We start from the raw sequence: 27,985 nt of genomic DNA, 5'->3' as shown, positions 1-27,985 counted from the left end.
AGGATAAGGACCCTATTTAAATCCATGATGTATTATCTCAATGCCTACTTTGGTGTTAATATAGCCACTCCAAGTTTCTTGTCACTGACCTTGACCTCAGCCTGTGAGGACAAGGAGGAGCCCAAGAGGAATAGATGAGGAAAAGGATGCCCCGTTCTCCTCGTCTTCACCCTCATTTCCTCTGTAGCCACTTATTTATTTTTTTTAATATATTTTATTGATTTTTTTTACAGAAAGGAAGGGAGAGAGATAGAGAGTTAGAAACATCGATGAGAGAGAAACATCGATCAGCTGCCTCCTGCACATCTCCTACTGGAGATGTGCTCGCAACCAAGGTACATGCCCTTGACCGGAATCGAACCTGGGATCTTTCAGTCCGCAGGCTGACGCTCTATCCACTGAGCCAAACTGGTTTCGGCTGTAGCCATTTATTAAATGCCCTTGGAGGCAGTGGGTGGGGTGCATTCCTGTGACCCACCCACAGAGACTTAGACTCAGAAGATCAATAACCTTCCTTTTTCACAAGCATGTGAGGCCCACGGAGGTGGTCCATGGACCACACATGGAGACACGCTGGGAGTTTTTCTGTAGGAGCATGACGAGAGCATCATGGGAGGAACAGCCTTATGGGTGGTTGAAGCTTGAGCCAGTTCCCCCAGCACACGCTGCAGACCTTGGGGCGGAAGCATCACCCCTTTCCCTCGAGGCAGGAGTCCCGGATGTTATTGGATGAAATGCCGTGTTTCTCTACAGAAAGCTTGGGGCTCTCCAGAGATGGTCAACTGGTAGTAACGTCCTATACGCGGTTAGGGGAGGGTACCCACAGCTGAGCCACACTCCCTCAGCATTTTAGCAAAGCTCACAGGGGAGCCTCGGGCAAAGGCAGGACACAACCCAATGGGCTCTACGACATTTGGGATACACCAAATGGGACATGTGTCTACTTTTTGATGTCTGGGTTAAAGCAGTGGCTCTCAACCTTCCTAATGCCGCGACCCTTTAATATAGTTCCTCATGTTGTGGTGACCCCCAATTTCATTGTTACAAATTGAACATAATTAAAGCATAGTGGTTAATCACAAAAACAATATGTAATTATATGTGTGTTTTCCGATGGTCTTAGGCGGCCCCTGTGAAATGGTTGTTAGACCCCCCCAGAGGGGTCGCGACCCACAGGTTGAGAACCGCTGGGTTAAAGAGTCTTGTCATAAGGCAGATTAGCATGGTGGAAAGTCCATACATGTCCTTTAGGGCCAGATAGCTCTGGGCCTGCACTCCAGCTCCTCTGTATTTCGACTTCAAGGGCAAGTCACAGAATCTGCCTGAACCTCGGTTTCCTTAGCTCTAGAATGGGCTTAATAACACCCGCCTTAGAGATTGGTCTGACAGGGATGCAAAGTGCGTGTCTTCATGCCTGGCCACGTGTGATGCTCAAAAACATCAGCTCCTGTCAACACATAAAGAGTCCTGAGCTAGTGGAGGAGGGGAAGGGAGAGAGGGAGTACGTGGGGGGCCAGACTGGACTCTGCAGCTGGGGTTTGCTGACCTCTGACCTCTGTAGCACAGTGCATCACGAATACATTTGCCTAACGACAGCGAGCCGGTGGGCGCGCTCTCCTCAGCTTTTCTTCTTGGCTGGTGTCTGCCAAGTTAGCAGTTATACGTTGAGATGGGATTGTGTCATTTTTTGTGGCTTCTAATGCCGATGTGGGAGTTTCACAGACAAGGAGTGAATCCATCCACCAGACTGTGGAATGCAATTTTACTTTGTATGGGATTAAAGTCTGTTTCTCTTCTTTCTTTCTTTCTTTCTTTCTTTCTTTCTTTCTTTCTTTCTTTCTTTCTTTCTTTCTTTCCTTTCTTTCTCTTACTCTCTCTCTCTCTCTCTCTCTCTCTCTCTCTCTTTCTTTCTTTCATATTTTTAGAAGTCTGTTTCATTATTCTTTGGACAACACGGAGGCAGCCTGGGTAAGATGGTGGTTTTCTATGAAATGCCATCAGCCCTGTGGTGTCCAGCGTCAGAGCCCCCAGGGAGGCCCGTGTCAGAGGGATGGGCCAGGCTGCCTCGGGGCGTGCTGGCCAGAGGAGGGGACCGAGGCAGAGCGGTAGCCCGGCTGCTCAGGGCAATGGGACCCGTGAGACGGTTCTGTGTCCATGAGGTCCCAGGGCTTTGAAAGCCTCTGCCGTTAGTGTAGTGGGGTGTCTGGAGGGGGAGCCCACATGTCACGAGCTCAGGGGCCTGAGGCGACTGCACCCTCCCTCCGGAGAGGAGACAGACATCCATCGCCTGGACGGTGCTGACACCAGGCAGGGGAGGGCTCCCCGGGAAGCGGCCCCTCGTCCGCGCTCGCTCCGCAGCCGCCCTGCTGGCCAGCGGCTCAGGCTCAGATGCCGTCTCCGTTGCTGCTGATGCGCCGCGTACGCACGGGGTGGCTCTGGTTTCACGCGGCTCTGCCAACTGGAAGCGCCCGTGGCCACGGCGCAAGTTGAAAGACAGCACGCGTGTCCCCAGCTCTTGGGGCAGGGACCTCAGCCGCTGCCACTAAGACACAAACAGGAGGCCGGCGCCAGACTCCCCTGTTCTGAAGGCTGAGCCGCTGCTGGGGAAGGGGCTGCGGAGAGGCCGTGTGTGCGTTTACCCGGAGGGCTTTTTCACAGCGACGCTTCGCAGACATGCGTGAGAAATGAGTTTCCTTTCATCGTTCTCAAGCGCGTTTCAAAGCAAACTCGCCGAGGGAAGTCACAGGGGTGAGAGAAAATATTAATATCCAGGGTAGGTGAGTGCCGGGAGCCGGTCCATGCTTGCTGTTTCAAGGGACCTGGCATATATGGCATACTGTTCTTAATATGTTTGCTCACCTTCTTGGCACTATGTGTTTTAACCAAGGTCTCTGAGAAAGGTTGTTTCCCCAGGTAGGGATTTTCCCCTGAAGTTAGGGAGGGAATAAAACCTCTTAACTAGTGCCAGGTGGGTAATTAATCACTTTAACTACGAACAATCATGCTTAAGCTACATAATCTTTACCCCCTGGAATGGAGATAAGAAACGCCCTAACCTTTGTAATAGAGATTGGTAGGATTGAATCAACTGGTATAAATACAGATGTAGTAAGACAGCAAGAGACAGAACTTAGAATATGGAACCAAGAGAGACGGAACCTAGGCACAGAACCTACACAGAACGTTCTCTAGAGACAGAAGAACTTCGCGGGAGAGAACATGGCAAAAGTTCCTGGACAGAAACTGGCCTCAGAACCTAGAGACAGAACCTAGCGAGAGAACATGGCAAAAGATCCTGGACTGAACCTGACTACAGAAATTGGCAAGAGAACCTGACTAGAACCTGGTGACTGAACCTGACTGGAGAACCTGGACAGAACCTGGCTGGAGAACCTAGCGAGGGAACTTAACTACAGAATCTGGCTGGAGAACCTGGAGAACCGAACCTGGCTGGAGAACCTAGTGAAAGAACATGGACACAGAACCTGACTGGAGATCCTAAGCAGAACCTCTCTGGAGATCCAGACCAGAACTTGGCTGGAGATCCTGGCTAGAGATCCTGGCTAGGCTGCTGATCAACTGAACGCTGTCTCCGTATCATTCCTTCTTCGCCGACTCCGTCCACACCTTTGGGGACCCCTGGACCTGCTGGGGTTGGACCCCGGCAGGTGAGAAAATTGAATCGAAACTAATTGAAATTAATTTGGCATCGATTTTAAACTATCAAATAAAGAAACACATTTCAGAATTTCCGTAGTGCCAAGGACGCTGTTCCAAACCCTTCCCCACAGGGTTCTTCATGCATATACACATGCATAATTCAGAGGGAGGGGGAGGGGGAGGGAGAGAAACATCAATGATGAGAGCGAATCGCACGCAGTTCCACCTTCTTGCTTCTTGTCACTAAATGTGGCCCCGAGTCCTCAGGTGTCTGGTCTCATCTGGGCTGGCTGGGCTGGCTCAGACCCCGCGCTGCGCCCCGACTGCAGGCGGAGCAGAGAGGTGCGGGGTGGGGCCCTGGGTGTTCCTGAACCTGGGAAATCCAGGTGGAATAGACAGCCCCGGAGCTGCAGGGCGCAGGCAGGGGTCTGGCAGCACCTACAGGGGCGTTTGCTCACGTTTCACGTAAAAGAGAGAACAGGGTCAGCTTTCCTGATACAAGGTGTGCTGGTTGGGGGGGGGGGGCACCTTTGGAGATAAGGGTGGCCCCACGTTCCCAGCAGTTAGAGGCCCTTGGAGGACAGATGTGGGTGGGCGGTCCCTTCTTGTATGAAGCCTCCCAGGTGCCTGCTGGGTCAGGTAGGGAGCGGGCTTGTACCCAGGTCCTGCAGCCTGGCCGCAGCTACCCTCCGGGGTCCGCGGCTCTGCACCGTCCTTACAGCAGCCTGCATCACTGTGCTCACTCCAGGCCTGTCAATCACAGAGCATCACCCTCACAGCAGCCTGCATCACTGCGCTCACTCCAGGCCTGTCAATCACGGAGCATCGCCCCCACAGCAGAGCATGTAAATATCACATCCGTTTGACATGAGAAACAGCTGCAGCACAGAAAGAGCCGGTGTGCAACTTGTTAAACCACAGAGAGAGGAACGGACGGAACCGCGGTCCATCGAGGCGTTTTCTCCGGAGCTCAAGCTCTTCCCGCTGCTCCGACGCGGGGCCTGCTGGTCCAGGTCTGGGTTGACGCCACCTTCGTTATGTCACAAGCTGCGTCAGGGCGGGAGCGGTGACCCGGACGCCTCCGACCTCTCCCCGAAGCACACAGGACCCCAGTGCCTCTCACCTCGTAGACAGCCGTGCCCTTTGTTGGCGGAGTTTGTTGCGTTCGTCTGTGTGAGTGGACTTTTAATTTCTTATGAACAGCGTTCCGAGTGACGATCTGCTCTGGAGGGTGTTGGAGCTGCTGGGCTCTGTGACTCCAGGAGCAGGTTCCAGCCACACAGAAGCCCAGCCAGAGCACACGGCGCCCTCTGGCCCCGAAGCAGAAGGTGCTGCTTCTCTGGCCGCCGGCACGGCAGCCCGGCCCCGCCTGCACCTGTCGCCTGGCCAGGGCCGCCTGGACCTGCAAGAGGCTACTGTCCCCGACTCTCAGAGGCGTGCCCGCACTGCACCCTGCCTTCTTCCGGCCCCTTTCTGAGCAAGGGATTTGGAAAGAAACCAGAAGATTCTAACAGGAGGCGCTCTCCATCACACGTTTGAAAGCGCTAACAATTCTTCGGTAAATCTGGACAGAGTGGGAGGAGGAAGGAGGAGGAATCCTCCATTGGCCCCTTCGCCCAGGACCGAGTTCCTCCCCAGGCATGAGCTGCCTCACTTGGTCCGTGTGCCGGAGTGGGCACCTGGTGGAGGCCCTGCAGGGGGAGGCCAGGGGCCAGGGCATGGGCAGAGGCCAGGGGCTGGAGTGGCGGTTGGAGCTCCCCCAGCCGGGTCAGGAGGCAGGCGAGGCCGAGATGCTCAGAGCGGGGCAGAGGGTCAGCATAGGGACCAATAGACCATCGGTTCCTGCACAGTCTGTCTTGAACCCTTGGGGCTGTGCTCACCATGTTTGCCTCTGTGTGCAAACAGCTGCACACGGGCTCCTGCCTCGGTCTCTCATCCACCGGGCGTCAGACCCCCCGGCCCCGCCCGGGAGCCAAGGGGTTGCCCCGAACCCCTACGTGGTCTGCCTGCGGAGTTTCTCCTTACCGTGCTGTGTTCTGCATGCCAGCGCCCACTTGCCTCTAGGCTGGCACCGGGGCTCTCGGGGTGACCAGCTGTCCCGTTGCCTGGCACTGAGGGTTTCCTGTGACAGGACTTTCAGCGCCGAACCCGGCAGAATCCCGGGCACACTGGACAGCTGGTCGCCCTCAGCGCTCCGGTAGGACAACTGATTCACAGACGGATGGTAATGAAAAGTGGCGAACAACTTGGGTGTGTCATAGCGGGAACGGTGGCCGCATAAACACAGGGCTCCCTCCGGGTGCCCTGGGACCCAGGGTCCAGCTCTGTGTAGAAAACACTGTCGAAATGTCCCCGCGTGGGAAACGGTGGGTGAGAAGCAGGACTGCGGGTGGAGGCCTTGAGGGGCAGAGCGTGCGTGACCGCGGGGACACTTCCCGAGCTCACCGACATGGTCTCCTGCCTCTAGTTGGTGATGGCGCCATTGGTGACCTCCCCCAAGGGGATCCCAGCGGCTGGCTGCCCTCGCAGGAGGGGCCTCCTGGGGAGGGAGCGGGAGGGAGGGCCGAGGAAGCCTCTGTCCAGGGCAGCCGGTTCTGGAAACGGTCACCAGTGACCACGGCGTTTCTCCCCTCAGCACGGGCTCAGGAGGCCGGGCCGGCGAACCAGACCCATAAAAGCCGAACTGCCTCTCTTGATCTGAATAACCAGAACGGCGATTTCGGCACTTGGAAGGAATTAAGAGTTGAATCTGACCCAGGTTTTAATAGCTGCAGTCTGTTTCAATGTATTTTTTAAATTTTTTTATTGATTTCAGAGAAGAAGGGAGAAGGAGAGAGAGATAGGAACATCTATGATGAGAGAGAATCATGGATCAGCTGCCTCCTGCACACCCCACATTGAGGATTAAGCCCACAACCTGGGCATGTGCCTTGACTGGGAATCGAACAGTGACCTCCTGGTTCATGGGTCAACCACTGAGCCACGCTGGCCGGGCAGGAAGCTGTTTCAATATTCTTCCACCAAGACAAGAACTGAGCTGTCTGTCCCATCCCCTCCTGTTGTCTCAGGGGGGTCCTAACAGCCCCTCCCCATGGAGGTCAGTCTCTCCCTGCGCTTGGTCCCACCTACTTCCCGGCCACCACCACGGCCTGCCCCCCACCGCCCCACCCGGCATTCGCTGCCACCACATTTGAACAAGCTCAAGGGCATCTTCTCGGTAGGACACTGCCCCATGCCCACAGGTCCCTGGGCTGAAGACGCCTACCTCCTGTCCACATTCTCACCTTCCTCTTTCCCCTCCACCAGGGGTGACGCCTTCCATCCTCACCATCTCCCAGACTCAGCCCTCACCAAGGTCCAACACCCCTGCTGTCCTCTCCCTTCTCGTTCCTGGTCTCCTGTACAGCGCCACCATGTGCCTGTGCTCGGGGCGGAGCGGGATTCATGCTGTGGGCACTGTTCTGCTCATGCTGGGCTCCCCCGTGCCCTCCCGTGCCCTCTGGCCGCCCAGAGCAGCGGCCACTGGAGCGAGCACATGGGCAGCTGGCACAGCGGGGCGGCCTGGTCTGCTGGGCCTATGCACTTCCAGGAACCAGGACTGATTTCCGTGGTGACACATGAGTGATGCGGGTTAACTATCACCCGTTGCATCACCTCCACTGCCCCCTCCCCCAGCGCCTGGTTGGGACTGGGACGCCCTTGGAGATTCGTCTGGGTGGCTGGTGGGCGCTCTTTGTCACCTTCTCAGGGACACGCCCTCTGCGAGCAGCACAGCCTCTGGCCTGCCCGTGTTGGCGCAGAGCCCGCGTGCCGGTGTTTACCTGTGTAACCTTCCTCGTGAGGCCACATTGCATTCGAATTCCACCCCCCCCCCGCCCCCCCACAACCCCGCCCCAAGGAGGCCGCTGCAGCGCCGCAAGCCCACCTCCTGGGAAGTCTCTCCTCCTCCATCGGAAGGGAAACCAGGTGGGGATGCGCTGTGGGGAGCCAGCACGGGAGCCACCCGGAGACCCTGGGTGTGAGTCTCATGGGCCACCTCACAGCATCTTCCTCTCCGTTCTCGGTGTCCACCAGCAGGCGGGCGGATGCAGGGACGTGGCGCATGCACCCCGTGGACCGTGACTCAGCCATGACTCAGCCATAAGGAAGGTGCACATCTTGCCTCTGCAGCAACGTGCAGGGACTGGAGGGCACTGTGCTGAGTGAAATAAGTCAGACAGTGGGAGACACGCGCCAGATGATTTCACGTCTGCGTGGGATCTAAAACACACAGCAAACGCATAAGCAGAACAGAGAGACTCATAGACACAGAGGACCTCTTTGTGGGTGCCAGGTGGAAGGGGGGTGGGGCTGGGTGAAAAGGGGGAGGGGTGAAGAAGCACAAGTTGGTAGTCACAGAATCGTCACGGGGTGTCAAGGCCAGCACAGGGGATGTAGGCGATAATATTGTAATAACCACGTGTGCTGTCAGGTGGGTATGAGATTCATCCGAGTGATCGCTTAGTAAGTTACGTAAACTCTAATCACTGGGTTGTACACCTGAAACAAACATAATATTGTAGGTCAACTGTAATTGAAAAATAAAAAATTACCCGAAGTCAAAAAAATAAAAAAAGAATTATGCATCTTGGTCTTAAAATTGTTTGCTTTGCAAAGGAGAGAAGGTTCTAGAATCCAGTGTCACCTTGACTGCTTGTCTTTTTCTTGGCTCAGACTAAGTAGACAACAGGAACGCAGACCACGGCTCAGGCTGTGTTAATGGTGTGCAACGTCCCCCAAGCTACTGGTTCTGAGAGCGACGGGGACTCTGAGCGCGAGGCTTCGAGAGAAGGAAAACCGCTGCTGCGGTCCCGGCTTTTCCGCCTCACACCATCGTAGGTGCTTTTAGAGCAACGCGGGCAGGGCTCCGTGGAGAAGAAAGGGTGGCGGCGGCTCACTTACCAAGGAGAGATCCTTTAGTGAAGCCTGTGTCATTACTGGTGTTTCTTCACTTAGAGCAGCGGTTCTCAACCTTCCTGATGCCGCGACCCTTTAATACAGTTCCTCATGTGGTGGTGACCCCCAAGCATAAAATTATTTTCGTTGCTACTTCATAACTGTAATGCTGCTACTGTTATGAATTGTCATGTAAATATCTGATATGCAGGATGTATTTTCATTGTTACAAATGGAACATAATTAAAGCATATGATTAATCACAAAAACAATATGTAATTATATATGTGTTTTCCGATGGTCTTAGGTGACCCCTGTGAAAGGGTCGTTCGACCGCCAAAGGGGTCGCGAGCCACAGGTTGAGAACCGCTGTCCTGGGGGGATGTGTCTGAGCCAGAGGCAGTGAAAGGTTCGAATCTGACTTCTGACTATTCCTATCCAAGTCGGTGATTTTGTTAGACATTTAAAAAGACGTGTTACGCTGGGAAAGGACCAGGGCTGGGTTCTGCAGGCTCCTCTCGGGCTGGAGAGGGCGTCTCACATGGCCTCTTGCTTCTGTGTCGCCAGCATGGTGGGCGGTGTCGTCAGAGCGCGCCCCATTAGAAACGGGCTTTGGCAGAGTTTGAAAGGTGTGCGCGTTGCTCCCTGTTCTGACTGGATTATGAAAACCTTTGGCAACTGTGGTTTCCAAGTGGGGAAAGTGTTGCCAGGAATACTGAAAGGCAGGAGCCAAAATCTAGTAAAATGTCCTGGGTGTTCTCTATCCTCAGGTTCCTCATTAGGGGGCGCAGGGGCAGTACCGCACCCAGGAGTCCTCAGCGGCAGATTCTAGAGGAGCTGGAGGCTGGGTGTCGGGGCTGTGCCCCCCGGAGTTAACAGGGCCCAGCCTCACCCTCTCTCGGGAGGCGGGGCCGCGGGGGTGCGAGCAGGTGGTGTCTTTCTTTCCAAAGAACAGATAGAGATGGTCGTGTGTTTACTGTCCTCAAACGGGACGATGAAGCTCATTCCAGGTGTTGCTGCTGTTGTTATTATTACCAGTTTTTAATAGTTTTCCTGTATCTGTTTCCCCCAACCTGCAATAGATGGCTCATGGCATTCTTCCTGCTCTTCCCCTGGGTCTTACAGCCCACAAGCTGCCAATATCACTTTATGTTTGAGAAAAATTCCCCCTTGTATCCCTGGTACTGTTTTCAAAATGCCAAGCAAATGTGATAGAACTAATTTTCGTACCAGTAAAGGTCCCCGCGTCTCTCATTTTATGATAGTTCATTTGGTACCTTCGTTTTCCAAAACCAAAGAATCAGAAAAGGCATCTGAACGTGTATGATCATGATGAGTTTTAAGCCTTACAATGTTGTAAAGGATATATCCTGGCATTTCCAGGGCCACTGGCCACCATACTCAGTCATCGCAGTGTGATCGACTGTGTTCCTTATGCCGCACCTGACGTGCCCATGACTGTTTTGTAACTACCAATTTGTACTTCGTAATCCCTCCGTCTTCTTCATCCAGACCTCCCACCCCCTCCCGTCTGACAACCCTCAGTGTGTTCCCTGTGTTTATGTGTCTGTTTCTGTTTTGTTTGTTTATATTGTTCTTCAGACCCAGATATAAGTGAAATCACACGGTATTTGTCTTTCTCTGACTTAATTTACTTAGCGTAATACCCTCTAGGTCCATCCATACTGCCACAAATGGTAAGATTTTATTCTTTTTATGGCTGAGTAACATTCCACTGTACATGTCACTGCTTTTTAACCCAGTCATCTATTGGTGAACACTTGGGTTTCTCCCATATCTTGGCTATTGTAAATAATGCTGCAGTGAACATAGGGGGCATATATTCTTTTGATTAGTGTTTGGGTTTTTTTCAGATGTATAACCAGAAGTAGAATCACTGCGTCATAAGGCAGTTCCATTTTTAAGTTTCTGAGGAAACTCCATGCTGTTTTCCAATAGTGGTCACACCGGTCTGCATTCCCCCCAACAGTGCACGAGGGTCCCCTTTTCTCCACATCCTCGCCAGCATTTGTTGTTTGTTGACTTATTGATGGTGGTAGCCATTCTGACAGGTGTCAGGTGATACCTCATTGTTCTGATTTGCATCTCTTGGGTGATCAGTGACTTTGAGCACTTTTTCATATGTCTGTTAGCCATCTGTGTGTCCTCTTTGGAGACGTGTCTATTCCGGTCCTTTGCCCATTTTTTAATTGGGTTGTTGGTTTCTGTGGTGTTGAGTTGTCTGAGTTCTTTATACATTTTGGATATTAACCCCTTCTTGGTTGTATTATTGATGAATATCTTCTTCCATTCAATGGGTCTACATTTGTTTTATGGATGGTTTCCTTTGCTGTGCAGGAACTTTTTAGTTTGATGTAATCCCATGTGTGTGTTTGTTTGTTTGTTTATTTATTTATTTATTTATTTTTGTTTCCTTTTTCCTGAGGAAAATTTTTTTTTCTTTTTTTTTTTTAATATTTTATTGATTTTTCACAGAGAGGAAGGGAGAGAGATAGAGAGTTAGAAACATCGATGAGAGAGGAACATCGATCAGCTGCCTCCTGCACATCTCCCACTGGGGGATGTGCCCACAACCCAGGTACATGCCCTTGACCGGAATCGAACCTGGGACCTTTCAGTCCGCAAGCCGACGCTCTATCCACTGAGCCAAACCGGTTTCGGCCTGAGGAAAAATTTTTTAAAAACATTCTTTCTAAGACCCTATGTAGGACCTGTTGTTATTCTGAGGTAGATTACTACTTGAGTAATAGAGACAGCTGCCCAGCAGACCCATTCTGGGCAGGAAGTGTCCCCTGCGAGGCTTGAATTCCGGGTGTCAGGTGTTGGCGTGTGCATCACGCAGCAGCTTCCGCAGCGCCAGCTCCTCGCCAGCACGCAGGCTGGCCCGGGTCTCGGGGCTGAGAACTCGGGCACAGACTGAGTCAGATCTGTGCGTAGCTCTACAGGAGCTCTGCTTCAGCGGGAAGGTGGATGAGTGCGTTGTTCTAAACACTAACAGTTAAATTATCCAACAGCGTCTTCAAGGTTTAGCATGTACATTAAGACAGACATTTAGTTAAGCTTAAGAAAGAAGTAGGAAATTTGTTTATCTCATTTTCTTAAATTATATCTGTGCAACTAGTAAGAGTAATGATATCATGATAGAGACCCCTTGTTAACAAAGACATTATTGTCACGCCTATTCCAGCCATCATCTTTCTATCGATCTGGAAAGCTAATGTAATGTGGAGCGGGCAGGGGCAAAGAGAGCATCAGAAATGCTTTACGTCTGAGATTCCAACCTCCCACATCATGACACTAACACTTCATTCAATTATATCCCCAATAGTTCAGTGGAATAGAGAAAAACACTTAGCTAGGAAATCTGAAGGACCCATTTATTTCAGTACTAGAGGCCCAGTGCATGAAATTTGTCCACGGGGCGGCGGGGTGTGAGGTGGGGGAGGGAGGTGTCCCTCAGCCCGGGCTGCGCCCTCTCACAATCCAGGACCCCTCCGGTAGGGTCCCTAGGCCTGGCCAGCAATCAGGGCCTATCGGGGCTTTCCTTCCCAGGCTGCCGGCAGCTGGCCCCGCCCCTGCTGCTGCCACAGCTTGCCATCTGTGTGGCACTGCCCCCCCTCCCCCACCACCAGTTGCCTCCCTCTGTGGGTGATAGGCGTGGGCTACAATTGCTTGGCTGGCCTGGGCCTCCCTCTGCGGGGCAATCGCTGGCCAGCCCCACACACCTGCCACAGCGTCACCAGCCGGGTAGCCTGGGCCTCACTCTTTGGAGCCCTGTAATAGATCACCCAGCAAAGGGAGGCTCTGCCTACAATCGATCTCTGTGCAGAGGGTGGCCTGGGTCTCCCTCTTTGGGGTGATTGTGGAGTTCACTCCCCCCTCATCCCCCCCCTGATCGATTGTCCCACCTGCCGGTGGCCTGGGCCTCTCTCTTTGGGGCAATTGACCTCAGAGCCCCCTCATTGATTGCCCCGCAGAGGGTGGCCTGGGCATCCCTCTTCAGGGCGATCGTGGGGTGATGGCGGGCCCCCCCCCCCCCGACTAATCGCATCGCACCCGCCTTGGCTGGCCTGGCGCCAATGCGTGTCATAGCGTGGTCATCCGGAAGGTCATCCAGATGGTCATTCTGCTGTTTGGTCATTCAGTTGATTTGCATATTACGCTTTTATTATTATAGGTGAGCTAGTTAATCTTCTGAATGAAATAAGACATTCACTTTAGAATCATTTTATAGTCTGAAAGCTAATTTCATGTGATTTTAAATGTAGAAATTAAATATTATAATGTAGGTATTATGTTATTAGAACCAAAGTGTACTAATTTCCAATTTTATCTAACTAAATTTGTGTTAAAAGATAACATAAAAATTCTCTTTCACTTCACGTATTAATTGACTGCATTTCACAGCCCATGCACAGCTTGGGTGGAGAAAGCGCAAGCCATCCCTGCTGAGATGTGAGAGCACAGACTCCCACTGGCAGACCAGCTGGAAGTTAGTGGGGGCGATTCCCCAGAAGCAGGAGAGCCACAGAGAGCACAAATCCCAGAGTCTGAATGTAACCTCCTCCCAAATCCCAGAGGTGACCACCAGAGGGCCAGGCTGTACAAGGCCACTGCCAAGAAGCCATAAAATTGAGCTAAGTTACCCACTGCTGTATCACAGGCTGTCCAAGTTTGCAGTGTGAGTCCAGATAAGTTAACTTCCCACTGGAACAAAAGCCTACAATCATTAGGACAGGAATCAGAGAGGCCTACGTGACTGTTATCTGCCAGCGATAAGCCCCGCCCTTTGACAGCTCAAGCCAATAAGACAAAGAACAGGAAATGTGATCATGGGAGGAGGTGTGGGTGGGGGTGATGGGGGAAGCAGAGTGGCAAAAGTGGCCAAAAGGGGCTGACTCTAATGGTCTTAGGTGTTGGATTTAGTAGCCAACGACTTTAAAACAGCTATAAATGCATTCAACCAAGTAAACTATGTTCAAAGAATTAAAGGAAAAAATGGTCTTAATGAATAATAGAGAATCTCAACAGAGAAATAGAAACTTAAAAATGGAAATTCTAAAACTGAAAACTATAATAAACTGAGATGACAAATTTACTAAATGGGTTCAATAGCAGATTGGAAATGACAGGAGGAAGAGTAAGTGAACTTGAAGGTAGACCCATAGAAATGACCCAGTCCTGAGAAAGAAAAAAGGTGTAGACAAACAGCACCCGGGACACCTGAAGGACCACCTTAGGGGGCCAGCATGCAGAATCCCAGTTCTGCCTGTGTAGCCGCTTGTGGTCAGGGAGGGATGGCAACACCTCAGAGCTGCAATCTGCCAGGAATGAGTGTGAAGGGTTTAACTCTATCTAGAGCAAAGTTCTTGATTTGGGTTTTTATTTTTTAAAATCTTTATTGTTGAAAATATTACATATGTCCCTCTTTTCCCCCATTGACCTCCTCTAGCCTGCCCCTGCCCCTCACCCCAGGCCTATTCACCCTGTTGTCTGTGTCCATGGGTTATGCATATATGCACACAAGTTCTGTGGTTGATCTATTTCCATCCACCCTCCCTTCCCTGCCATCCCTCTGAGGTTGGACAGACTGTTCCATGCTTCTATGTCTCTGGATCTATTTTGTTCTTCAATTTATTTTGTTCATTAGATTCCACAGATTTGTGTTTTTTTACATTTTTACTTACTTCCTGAAGTTCGTGTGAAACTAAGTACCATTGAAAGACTTCTAAGAAGATAAACTCCACCCCCACCCTCACTCATTTCTGATTCCCCACTACCAATTATCTATATATATAAAAGCCTAAGTGACCGAATGACCAAACAACCGGTTGGCCAGTCACTATGATGCCACACTGACCACCAGGGAGCAGACACTCTACGAGGAGCTGCCCCCTGGTGGTCAGTGCACTCCCACAGCCAACCTCCTGTGGCCGGCCAACCTCCCTCGGCCCCCACCAGCCGGCCCCCATTGGCCTTGATCACTGGCCAGGCCGAGTGACCCCACCCATGCACAAATTTGTTTCAAACATAATTGTCAGCAAAAGCGCCCACTCTATCCACCCCATTCCACCTTTTGATGGATAGTGTATGGAGCCCTGAAGACCCCTTCCTTCCTTCTCCTCACCTTAATTCCCTCCGTGGAACTCTTCCCCACCTTTCTAATATTCAGTATAGAATTTCTTTGTTTTTCCAAAGTGGGTGTAGTTGTACATTGTTCTAAGATACATAAAAATAATACACACTTCCATGCGAAGAAGACACAAAAAAGGGATGAAAACAAAATCACCTGCCATCCAGCCACTCGCAGCGTTTCAGTTGTCTTACCAGGAGCCCTTTTCCCTGATATTCACACGCCTGTGCTGAAATGCAGATTTGTTTGCATCTATGGAATCATCTGCCTCATTTTATAACCTGATTTTTAAATCAACCAAAATGTGGTTTCTTTCCACATCAATGAATATAGACCAAGAGCTGACTTTCAGTTACTCAGCAGAGAAAGCTGAATCCCAAGCCAGGGCAGCAGGGGGGTGGGGAGGGCAGGCACCTGGGAGAATGGTGTATTTGGAGAGGGGCAACAAAAAGAAACAGGCTCTCACCTTAGAGGTGCGGGGGACGTGCGGGTGCTTGCAGCAGGAGGGACCTCGGCTCTCCTCTGCCACCTGCCACCTGCCACTCCAGCCGCGTCTTTCTCTACTCCCAGAGGCCCCTCGTCTTTAGACACCCTCGGTTAGTGAGAGAAAGCGTAAACATTTTAAGAAGAGTAACTGCACATCTTCTCTACAAAGAAGCAAAGTGGCCTGAACGTCCTCAAGAGCCTAAGTTAGTAAATGACAAGGTGTGATTACTAAAGTCGACTGAGTTTTTCCATTTCTCCCAACTTCACAAGCTCAGACCAAAAGGCATCTAGTTAGAGGACACCTCTCCATCACCTTTTGAAATTTACTTGCTTGACCATACGGTAAAGTTCCGCTATTATCGATCCGGGAGGGCAGCTGGATGACGGGGGCTCTGTGAGCCCTTTATCACTCAGGGGCCTCTTTATGCCGGTGAGGTCACCCTGTTCTAGGCGATCTGCAGACTCGGGCTTCCTCTCTGTCTCTCTCATCTCCCTGGAATCTTGTTCTGTCCTGGAGCCAGGCCATCTGCTCTGGGCCTTTCCACACTCAACCTTCCAGATTTTTCTTCCCTTCTTTAGAAACTCCTCCTCCCTCTAGCCCGAGCTTTTATGATACCTCTGGTTTCCTGAGTGAGAAACTTCCTGTCCCGCCCCCTGGGCCTCACTCCCTTCCCCATTGGGTGGTGGGGAGACAGGTGGTTCCTCAGCTTAAACTCTGAGCTGGGCACCCCACGCGTTGCAGGCAGATCTGCACCTCGGTGGCATTCATGCTCCTGTCTGTGTGTCTGGGCTGCCGTTACCCCCTCAAATACCCTTCTTTTCCCTCTAATTTTCCCTCTAAACCCAGCTTATTGTGGAAGGGTCTGTTTATGCCCCACCTTCCTCGTGCGTCTGACTGGCTGGGCACCCAAGCCATTTCTTCCTCTGAAGCCCTCTTGTATTTGCAGCCAATCCCATTCACTTTAGATCTCGATGGCTCTTCCCTCGCTTTGACCTCGACTCACTTGACCATGGATCAGCTCCTTAGGGAGGTGGAAACCAGGCACGCACTCACTGGCATTCCCAGTCTTGTCTGCATCGCCATGCCAACCACGCCAGTGGGAGCCCCTGGAAATACCTGAAGATGCGCTTCTGTGCCTGCAGCTCATCAGATGCTTCTTGCCTACCCTCAAAGCACTCATTGTTGGTATTAAGTCGCCCAAATCATCCCCTCAGATCACGGTAAAGATGCTTTTATTATGCCTGGAACCCGTAATGACACCCTTTCCTCTCATGGAGACCCAGCCCAGATCATTTTCTCTAGGATTATAATCGTTTTTAACCATTATTAGGCTCCGTTATGGTGTCTTCTTGTCGATTTGAACCTGCCCGTGGAGGCCAACAGGACATTGTTTTGGCCAGTGACCAATGTAGCCGGGGCACCCCGCACCCCAGGGTCAAGCTGAAGGTGTAAGGGATGCTGTTAACACTGATGGAGAGTGTAATGGCTGCTGATTTTGACCTAAGAGCTGATTAGAAATGGTTGCGTTTACAACTCATTCTTAGAAAATCACAACTCAGGCACATAGATCGTGTCGGAGTCTTCCCTTCTCCCTCCACAGTACAAATAGCGCTGAGCGGGACTTCTCCCGGCCGCGGCGGAGCAACACGGTGATGTTCTAAGCTCAGAAGCTCTGACGTGCATTCATTCAAAAGGCGAAACCAGACGACGGTGCAAAGGCAGCTGCCAGGCCTCAGGGCCCTTTCCCCGGGTTTCAGGAGCAGACAAGCCCCCTCCTGAGTGTCCAAGTCTTTCGAATACCTGCACTTTCCCACCTTATTGATTCCCTTGATCTGTGCATAGGGAAGACATTCCGCTGCCCCAGTGTAAAGGCTCGTGTGGAACCAAAACTGTAAGGCATGTCTAAGAGGACGTGGCCCTGGCATTTATCGTTACGACTCAAATTCACGTTCCGCCCGTTTGGATTCTAACAGCCAGGAAGCGCTAAGGAAAGCCCTTGGTTGCAAACCCCTCCAAAGTGTCTGATTGGCTAGAGCTGTGCTTTCTGCACGACGAGCCATGTGATCCCTCCAGCGTGACAGACACTGTCGTCGGAGGGTTTGATCGGATTGGCTTTCTGCTCATGCCACGGGGAGTGGTTGGCTGTGTGTACAGACGACCGGGGGGTAATGAAGACCAGCATGGGTGCGCCTGGGTTTATGCACAGTTAAAAATAACTTGAAATCCTGGCATGTGTACCCTGGGAAAAAGATGCCTCGCTTGTTCTAGAGGGATCGCCTCAGGGAAAAGCACGGCATTTGTGGCTTTGACTCAGACGTGGGTACATCTGACAAGAGGTGTTCTCGGTCTCCCTGGGAACTACACGTTCCTAGCGCTTCGTTTCAGGAAAAGGGCCTGAGCCGAGGGTGCTCGTTGGCTTCGGGGTCTGCTGGCCCCTCCGTGAGCAGGAAAGACGCTGCCGACCCGGAGCTGTGGCAGCAGCAGGCAGTGAGCCCAGAGCGGGTAGGAGGCACCGGCCCAGCGAGAGTCACACACACGCCTGAGTCCTGTGACTGCAGGGCTGGCTCCCTCTGGACACGTGTGTGAGTGTGTGCGTGTGTGCGTGCGCACGTGTGTGCTTTTCCTCACCGGTACGTAAGTTAGTGTCGTACTCTGAAGAGATGGCTGGCTCCCAGCCACGAAACCAGAAGCCAGGCTAGGTGTCTGAGCAGGAGGGGATTTAACAGAAGGGTTTGCGCTGCAGCCGTTTGGAAGGGCTAGAGAGCAAGGAGGGGAAGACAGGAAGGGCAGCTCTCACAGCGGCTCCACCGGCCACCGCGTTCCAGAGCCTGTGGCCCCTCATCCCTGACCTGGGGAGGGGGGAGTAGGAATTGGGAGGAGGGGGTAAAGGGGAGGATGGGAGATATCTGTAATACTATCAACAAAAAATATATATTTAAAAAGAAATTACACCCTTGGCAGTTGTTGCGACTGACAGAAAGTATTTATAAATCAATGTAAAAGTTGCATGTGATCAATGTTTAAATTTTATTTAAGGGGCATATGAGCACACATATTTGAAGATCACGGGCCTATGGCAAGATGAGGTCGGGTTTTGAGGCTAAGCGTAGCCACCGCCTTCTGTGTGTTTCCTTGTTCTCCAGTTTGACCTGGTGTGTGCCAATGCTTGGATGCTGGACCTCACACAAGCCATCCTGAACCTGGGCTTCCTGGCCGGAGCCTTCACCTTGGGCTACGCAGCGGACAGGTAGGCCGCAGGGCGACAGCCACTTCACGTCACTGTGTCCCGGGGGGGGGGTGGGATGAAATGTCAGCTGTTAGAAAAGCATTCTTCCTAAGTGCAGAGACCATGTTCATTCCTCTCCTCACGACAGTCTTTTCTTCTTAAGCCGCGTGTCCTTTCTCCTCGAGCTGCCCGGTGGGGGGCTGCTCCGTGGGCGGGAGCGTCCGGTGGGCCCGGCCCAGCGAGGCAGCGGCTGCACGCGGGCTGGCGGGCGCTGCTGCCACCGCGGAGCCGAGTCTGGCTTCCCCAGCTCCCTGGCGCTGGATTCATTTAGTCGTAGGTCAGCCCCTCCAGGTTTGTTTCATTTAATTAAAAAGAAGACCTGCATTTTAGTTACAGATTCCACGCTCTGCAGAGAGGTTTTCAGAACTCCTCAGGGAGTTGTATCTGCCGTTTAGCATCCGCGAGTGGCCCAGGTAGCGGCAGGCGCAGTGCGTGCACGTGTCTACGATGGTCACGCTTTCCCTTCAGATACTTCCGTGTGCCACACTGTGGGTGTTGGCTGTTGTGTTCATGTCTGGCTATTCCTTTATTCCAGTTCTGACTACGGAAATGCTTGTAGCAATTTAATCTCACTCTCTAGACCCGTCAGCACAGGGATAGGGAGCTTTGGCCCTTGACTTATATGGCTTTCCATTGCTCCGGGCACTCCAGCCCGGCCTGGGTGGGACCTTGTGACCATGTTCGCAGTGGGCGGTGCTAAGGGTACCCCCAGAGACCTGCCCACAGCAACGAATGCGCTGACTCAAGACAACAGAGCACCCCACAGCCTGTCGCCAGTGTCGACCTGAGTGTGAGCAGCCCAGGACTGCAGAACGGTAGCGCTTTGGTCTTGTCCTTGCCCTTCGTCCGCTCTGAGGCTCCTGTTGCTGTCCCCCATGACCCGCTTCTGCCCGCGACTCTCTCCTTGGTCCTCTGTGTCTGGGGCTCTTTCCCGGGCTTTACGTGTCTTTTTCTACTGTTTCTACTTCTAGCCCTTTCAATCCATCTTTCCCTTTTCAATCTCCCCAGGTAGCGCTTTCTCTCCTGGCTGCCTGCGATTTGGGATTGAGTGACATCTTTTTCGTATGCATTGCTTTAATTGTGTTGCTGCTCTTCTGAAGCTAAACATTGGCTTTTGCTTCTTCTGCGTGTTTTTCTGGCACCACCCATAAACATGTTTTCACACTGAAGGAACTGGGGATGGTCGGTGTTATAGTGGGCCCGCGGTGTTAGGAGGAGACATGCGTTTTGGTCCTGGGGAGACAACAGACCCATGAATACTTCTGCCTCACCACACGGCCAACCAGCTTTCAGCTCCTCCTCCTCTTTGTAGCCTTGAAGGAAAGGATAGGAAACAAGATAATAGGCCACACCACTGCAGGAGGGGCGGAGACTGAATTTAAAAATGAGGCTACCTCTCTCTCTGCTCCGCTGACTAAAGCAAGATGCTCTACCTGTGAACTTGGTGGGAAGTGCCAGGGAAAATGTTATCAGGTCAAATCTCTTAAAGGTCACCGGCGACAAATTTTCCCAGCCGATAATTCAGCACAACTCCACGGAACCATTCAGCATCAGACTGGCAGGTTTTTGCATACACAATACCCTGTTCCCTTTTCCTAAACTACATAATCATATTGTGTAAATGGTGAAAATAAAATACGAAAGTCAACTCACATTGGTTTGAACTTTATAAAGAACTTTCACTGTAGAAAAGTAAAACAAGCTAACAAAAACACAGAAGCCAGCAAACTGAGTCTTGGCACACTGAGGAAACTTACCCCGCCTCTTTCAGCGGCACATACCCTGGCCGCCCTCCATCGCGGAGCAGAGGTCTAAGGTGATCCCGTCCTCTCTCTCTCCGCAAACAGGTACGGCCGAATCGTCGTTTACCTGATATCCTGTTTCGGTGTTGGCGTCACCGGCGTGGTGGTGGCGTTCGCACCAAACTTCCCTGTGTTTGTGGTCTTCCGCTTCCTACAAGGCGTGTTTGCAAAGGGGACATGGATGACCTGCTATGTGATCGGTAAGTCATGCCGCGCCCCGCCTGCCTGGGAAGAGGGCTGGTTGGCGAGCCCTGCGGGACTAGTCGGCCTTCCTGGTGGCCCTGTGCCGCAGGCCATTGTTCCCGCAAACAGCAGGCTGCAGGGCGAGACGCTGCCTCTCTAGGAACTGCAATGCCACCTGACTTTGGGGACCAAATATGGAATGTCACACAATAATGGGGTGACCACTTTCTGAATCATAATTCTCCCGGGAATTGCCTACTTCATCCCCATACTGTTATCACAGGATTTTTTTTGCTTTGCTTTATTAGAGATTAATTTTTATTAAAATTTCAGTCGTTCCCTTGAAACATTTCTGAAGAATGCTCTGTGTATCTCTGTGGTAGAGTTCAAGATGACACTCCCGTGTTCTGTTCCTTCCGCGTAAGTGGAGAGCATGGCGGCACGCCCCGGAGTGTGGCCTGAACGCGAGGAGCCTTCTAGTTAGGGGACCTTTGCTACCTTCCCGAACTAGAGAGTGTGACCCTCTGGGATTGAGAGAGAGGGCGCCTTCCCTCGCTCTTTGCTCATGTTACTGGGAAAGTCCTGGCCGCTGCCTTTGGCTGTTTCCGGTGGTGTCTGGATGGGTGCCCTTCTCTGCGGGTCACGGTGGGTGTGTGACCAGGAAGATCTGATGATCCCGCTCCCTCCTGCTATGCTAGGCAGTTCATCCCCAAGCAGCGCCCCTTTGGAGGCCCCTGAAGGTCTTTCAATGGACGAGAAAGGAGAGAGTGTTCGGAGGGTTGACTGTTGCTGCCTGGGGTGGAAGGGATAACTTTGAAATATGAAGCGTTTTTAAGGAAACCCAAGTCTAGTGAATGTTCAAAGTTGTGGTGTTAGGGCAAGAAGGAAGTGTAGCCTGGGATGATCAGAATAGACTTGGCCACAGATAGAGATCGATTGGGAAGGGGACAGGGGTGGGGAGGCGGGGGGGAAGGATGCCAACCACAAAAATCCCCAGTGGTTTTTTTGTGTGTGTCCATCTTCACCCAAGGATATTTTCTTCATTGATTTTTCGAGAGAGTGGAAGGGAAGGAGAGAGACACAGAGGGAAACATTGATGTGAGAGGGAAGAGACATACCGATTGATTGCATCCCTCATGTGCCCCGACTGGGGCTGGGGATAAAACCTGCAACCGAGGTACATGTGCCCTTGACCCGAATTGAACTGTGACCCTTCAGTCTGTGGGCCGACGCTCTCACCACTGAGCAAACTGGCCAGGACCCACCACTCCCCATCCCCAGTGATTTTTAAAGAAATATCACCACGTGAAATGTCCAGCACGGTGGAGAGAATTAGCATTTGAGAGAAACTACCTTGTGATAGTGAACAAACGTGTAGAGTCTAATATTCCTAACGGGTCTCCTAAAGAGACTATGACATGCATATTTTTAGAGAGCAGTGATGAAATCTGGCCAGTTTATTATGTTTATTATGTTGATGTTTTCCTAATTGCAATGACTTCCCAAAATAGTCATCATGGAAACTTCCCTAAAACCAACACTTATCCTCTGTGTGTTCCCAGAAGAGTGCGGGCCGGGTGCGAGAGGGGCAGGGACGCTGTGGGTAGCGGGTGACGGGGGGGGGGGGGGGGTGGAGAGCGTAGCCCCCTGTCTGGCTGTCTGGGAAGCACAGCTCCCTCACACCAGCTGGGGAGGCTGGGCTGGGCGAGCTCTGTGGCCCGCAAGCAATGCGGACGATGCAGCAGGTGCAGCCTCTGTTTATTTGCTTTGGAGCCGATCTTGAGGTTCCCAGACCTCTGTGTTTGTTTCCCTTCAGTGACAGAAATCGTGGGTTCGAAGCAAAGGAGGATTGTGGGAATCGTGATTCAGATGTTCTTCACTCTGGGAATCATCCTCCTCCCGGGAATTGCCTACTTCATCCCCAACTGGCAGGGCATCCAGCTGGCCATCACGCTGCCCAACTTCCTCTTCCTCCTCTACTACTGGTAACGGGGCTTTCCTCATCACTGAGTCTACGCTTGATCCATGGCCATGGACGCTACGCTTCTGGGCAGTGATGGCGCACCTATGACACGCGTGTCAGAGGTGACACGCGAACTCATTTTTTTGGGTTGATTTTTCTTTGTTAAATGGCATTTAAATATATAAAATAAATATCAAAAATATGTCTTTGTTTTACTGTGGTTGCAAATATCAAAAAATTTCTATATGTGACACGGCACCAGAGTTAAGTTAGGGTTTTTCAAAATGCTGACACGCCGAGCTCAAAAGGTTCGCCATCACTGTTCTAGGGCAACGTGAACGTGGAAACCATTCGGGGATTGTGCCTAACATCTCCAGAACGGCGACGGGCGTTGAGAATTTCTAGAGAACTTGAAAATCTATAGAGATTATTCATTGATTACTTGACTAATAGTTGTTACTAAAGTAAATTAATGAAATAGCAAAACACAAATTATATTTAATTTTGTAATATCTTCATGAAAACTACAAGGCAAAAACAAACAAACAAACAAACACATATCTGCCAGTAAGGATTTCAACACAAAATAAATGCAATGAAATTGATTTGCTTCCCTGTATATTCTATGAAGCAAATTAATGTTGCTCAGAAACTCTCTGAGGAATAAGGAAATGTTAAGAGCATGAGAAACGTCACCAGAAAGCTGCAGGTCTATGCATTTGACTCTGAGTGGAGTGAACCTGTTTTAATCATTCCTCTCACTTTGGCCCATGGTCACATCTGTTTCCATAATTTGAGTTTTTAGCCGTGTCCCGAATGCTCACTAAATCCCAGCTCTTTCCATGCGTAACAGGGGACACTGGGTTCCAGGGGCGCCTGGCCTTGCGAGAGCGATGTAATACATCACTGTGTTTGTCAAGGACAACGGTCCTGCTATCGACTGGGCGTCTCTTCCTTCCACAGTAAACCTGCAGAGATCACCTGTGTGTTTGCGAATCTCCTAAACTCGAAGATTCTCCTACATTTGCATCGAATGGGAAGACCCATTTTGATAGAGAAACTCGAGTCATAAAATCTAGGTTTTGAAATTCCCACTCGTAACTCAGAAATGCTTTCTCCTTCCAGGGCGGTTCCCGAGTCTCCCCGCTGGCTGGTGACTCGGAAGAAAGGAGACGAGGCCCTAAAGATTCTGCGGAGCATTGCCAAGTGCAACGGGAAGTACCTCTCGCCCAGCTTCTCGGAGGTACTGGTGCCTGTCACTCAGACAGCTATGGTGAAAGTGGGGAGCTCGTCACTGAGGCGCGTGCTACCAAACCTCTCAGTCATGTTTAGTTTGGCGATAAGAAAGAAAACCCTGGCGCGAATCAGGAGGTGCGTTACAGCAGACATGTCGGTGAAGTTCTGTAGCATTGTGTTGAGGTTCACTGGTCATTTAGTCCACACGCCCATAGATGCGCCAGGCTACTTGAACTGCTATGCTCGGCCTACTGTACAGGCGCCATTGCAGTGAATCATTCATTCGTCGTCATTGAACAAACTATAAATCTTTGCTGGACGTTCAGTTTAGTCTAAAGATGTGTCTTTGCCTTTAGTCTCGGAAGTGCTGTGTGTTTGAACCAGAGCTTGAACAAAAACATAATACTTCGGCCTTCAGAAGTACATATGCTGGCTGCCCTGCCTTACCCCCTCCTGCTTCCTCCCTCCCTCCATCTCTCCCTTCCTTCCTTCTTTCTTCTTTACTTCCTCCAGCTAAGGCTTTTGGGTACCGCTGTATCACTGCTCTAAGAGAAATTGGAGGATTAAAAGCTCATTACTTGTCCTCAGGAAGGTCTGATGTGCAGTTGAAGACACACACATGTGTTTGGAGCACCCCTGAATAATTAGGGGACAGCATATAAAATAGGTGACCATGCTGTGCTGCACAGACGAAAGTGAATGCAGAATAACAGGAGGGTTATTATGAAAGGGGTCTTAGAGAAGAATTTGGGGCAGATATGAATCTTGGGCGCAGCCCTTGAAGAACATGAGGTTGCTAACATTGCTTTCTCCGTAGCGTCCAGTTTGTTTTGATAGGAGCGTTCTGGTGAAACTCGAGGTTGTGTTGGTTTTAGCGCCGCCTCTCTGGCCCCCGGAGCTCGATCAGATACAGTATCTGGGTTTCTGCCGCCTCCTCTCGCCCTCACATTAGGCTGCAAGCAGCGGACTCCGTTCACGAGGGTTCCAGTGACCACCTGTCCTGTTGGAAGCAGATTAATGATGGGCCATGAGGCTCACAGGTCATACAGTACACGGTAAAGACAAGACATCACCTGTGTTAGCCGCTGAGGCCAGTCAATCCCTCTTGCTCTAGGAGCACAGTTAAGCTGGGCCTTCCCACTCAGCTTCTCTCAGCACACTAGCTCGCCGTCTTCACAGCTGGCTCCAGTGTGTGATCATTTGTACTCAATCTATGAGTCAAATGAGTATTTTTGCTCTCCTTTCAGCAGTACTGTGAAGACATTGCACATGTCGTCCCAAAGCTAAGCCCATGTAAGCGCTAAATCAAGGTTTTGAAAATACACATTACCCAGGCATGTCCCGTGTTATCATGAGAATTACTAAGAGGCCAGAGGGCGGTTCCCGGGGCAGTTGCTGTAACACATCCTGTGATGTCCAGTTCAGGCCACTCCCGTGGACCCACCGGCCCGCTTCGAATCCATGTGCACCATAGACATCAGCGCGGCTGATGCAGAGCCGGCCTAGAGAGTGGCCGCTCCATGTCCCCCTCGTCACAGGAGCCTTGCCGACCTCCCCGCCCCAGCCTATTCCATCGCTGGCACCAGAGGTCCTGGTTGCGCCATACTACAGAAGACACCCTAAATTCACTACACACTGGGGCTACTGACCCACTGGTTTTCAGTGAAGGGGAGGAAGATGTGGGAAATGTGGAGAGTTCAGAAGTAACCAAAGAAAAGTTGATGCCTCACTTTAGTAATCAGCAATGACTAACTAATCGCAGGCAGTAATGACTAAAAGGTTATTGTCAAACACCAGAGAGGCAGCTGCAAAAGGGAGCCCTCAAATCAACGTGAAACGAGGCTCGGGGTACATTGTTATAAAACAGCTTAGACAGTGGGAAGGCCGCTCAGTTTGTGCTGCCATGTCCATGCCTGTGCTTCGCAGAGATGGGTTAGAATATTACATTTTTTAAAAATGATAGGGAATCGGTCAGTAGTTATGACGTATCAACCTTAGGAAACAGTTCACGTTTTGCTTATAATTTCCAGAAGGATAAGCAAGAAATGACTCAGGTCAAGTCAGCCTTGCAGACTCATCTAAGCAAAGCTTTGTTTGTATGATAAAACTGGTTTTATCTGCTCAGGGGGTTTTCAAGGCTGATCTTTGTCTTTCATTTTAGCGGAAGGAATTGGGACAATGTGGGATTCGATCCAGCATTCAGCCAGGTAGATCATTCTGAGAGGTGGCCGGCCTGCGGATCATACCTGTTGTGTTTCACCTGGCCTCACTCCTTTCTTGGGGGAATCCCCACTGGCTCTCTGACTCACTGACTCCTCGGCTTTCATGTGCCGAAGTTCCTGGCTGGCCTCTGACTGGTGAAGAGACAGCCAGCCGGTAGACATCCAGGTGATCAGAAGGTCAGGCTCTCTGGATATACCAATAGTGCAGCTGTGATTCACAGCAAAGAAAAGCCTCAAATCAAAAACCAGTGCAGCCCAGCTGGTGTGGCTCAGTGGTTGAGCATTGATCCATGAACCAAGAGGTCACCAGTTTGATTCCTGGTCAGGGCACATGCCTGGGTTGCGGGCTTGATCCCCAGTAAGGGGTGTGCAGGAGGCAGCTGATTAATGATTCTCTCTCATGTTGATGTTTCTCTCTACCCCTCTCCCTTCCTCTTTCTAAAAAAACCATGCAAACAAGGCAAGTGGGTTGAGCTCATAGGAAGTTCAATAGAAAAACGGGAAAGAACCAAAGGAGGGTGGAATGTGGATCTCACTACATTTATCGGCGGTCTCACCAGTCTTCTTGAAGATCTTCACCAGGTGGGGGAAGTTTTCTGTCATTATTTCTTCAAATAGGTTTTCAATATCTTGCTCTCTCTCTTCTTCTGGCTCCCCTATAATTCGGATGTTGGTACGCTTGAAGCTGTCCCAGAGGCTCCTTACACTATCTTCGTATTTTTGGATTCTTTTTTCCTTTTGCTTTTCCGGTTGGGTGTTTTTTGTTTCTTCGTATTTCAAATCTTTGACTTGATTCTTGCGATCCTCTGGTCTGTTGTTGGGAGTCTGCATAATGTTCTTTATTTCTAGATAGTTGCCCAGGGCGGAAGGAGAATTCGCTTAGACACCTGGTTCAGCTGTCTTAGTGATTCACCACGTTTCTGGTTCTCGGGATGACCTTGGGTTGTGCTGGATTATGTTATTGTTTGAAATATTCACATCCCCTCCTTTCCATTGGGTGAGAATATTCCCTGGCTCCTTTGACGTTGGCCATGGCAATGGAATTTGCTTCGTTCTCACGGTGGATGGAGCGAATGTCCTGCCCGTTGACCTTGGGCATGGTCATGTGGTTGCTTTGGCCAATGGTAGGTCATCAGATGTGATGCAGGAGTCTTGAAATGGGCTTGTGTGTTTGGGTTTGACCTCTGCACTGCAGCCGTCGCTGTGAGAAGAACATTCCCAGCTCTCTCACTGGCCCCAGAGGAGACCGAGGGATATTTGGAGCAGAGCTGCTCCAGCAAAGCTCCCCCAAACCTAGGCCAGCAGTCTCCCAACCAACCCACAAACGTGTGGGCTAAGGAATGCTCATTATCCTATGCTGCTAAGGTTGATGTTTGTTATGCAGCATTATTTATCAATAGTCAACCAGTACATTGTCCAAACAGCCATTGGCCTGGATTACACAACTAGAGTACTAGCTGTGCGAGTGACTTAGCAGCCGCTTTGTTTTCATTTTTTAAAAAGGATTTTAAAGGCTCTTATTTTAAAGACCCCATCTCTCCCCTACATTCCTCCACCTCTTGTCTTTGTATGGAATGTGCTAGTGGAAAATTGTATGTTACAACTCTAGCTAACAGAGAGCCTCCAGTACTACAGACCTGAGTGTATCCATATTTATTAATGATATTGTTGTGCTCTGTTGACCCCCAAAAGTAATAAAGCATGATTGTAATTTCCTTATGTTTATGATAGTCCAATACAGTTCGTTGTTCATAGCTAATTTACAGATTCTTAAAACGTAAGTACAGATGCTGCTCAACTTACAATAGGGCCATGTCTTGATAAACCCATCATAGGTTGAAAATATCGTTAGTCAAAATGCATTTAAAATACCTAACCTACTGAGCATTACCACTTAGCCTGGCCTACCGAAATGTGCTCAGAACACTTACATTGCCCTACACTTGGGCAAAATCATTTGACACAAACCTGTTTGATAATAAAGTGTTGAACATGTTATAACTTACTGTGGGTATCACTTTTGCATCCTCATAGTCAAAAAATCTTAAGTCAGTAAT

General features: G+C 50.8%; 1 protein-coding gene across 6 annotated transcripts in view; it reads left to right on the top strand.

The window, feature by feature from the left end:
- Positions 1 to 27,985, top strand: part of SLC22A3 (solute carrier family 22 member 3) — a 91,920-nt gene that overhangs the window by 33,309 nt on the left and 30,626 nt on the right. For all 6 annotated transcript variants that reach the window (XM_036317485.1, XM_036317482.1, XM_036317483.1 and 3 more), the window contains 4 exons: positions 18,380 to 18,483; positions 20,370 to 20,524; positions 22,324 to 22,492; positions 23,596 to 23,713. In XM_036317485.1, the coding sequence (XP_036173378.1) occupies positions 18,407 to 18,483; positions 20,370 to 20,524; positions 22,324 to 22,492; positions 23,596 to 23,713 (519 nt within the window). In that variant the 5' untranslated portion in view covers positions 18,380 to 18,406. The remainder of the gene's footprint in view (positions 1 to 18,379; positions 18,484 to 20,369; positions 20,525 to 22,323; positions 22,493 to 23,595; positions 23,714 to 27,985) is intronic.

This window comes from Myotis myotis, unplaced genomic scaffold, assembly GCF_014108235.1.
Source record: "Myotis myotis isolate mMyoMyo1 unplaced genomic scaffold, mMyoMyo1.p scaffold_m19_p_7, whole genome shotgun sequence".
NCBI classification, from domain to species: Eukaryota; Metazoa; Chordata; class Mammalia; order Chiroptera; family Vespertilionidae; genus Myotis; species Myotis myotis.
Note: the sequence above shows the minus strand (reverse complement) of the source record. Positions and strands in the feature narration are given on the sequence as shown.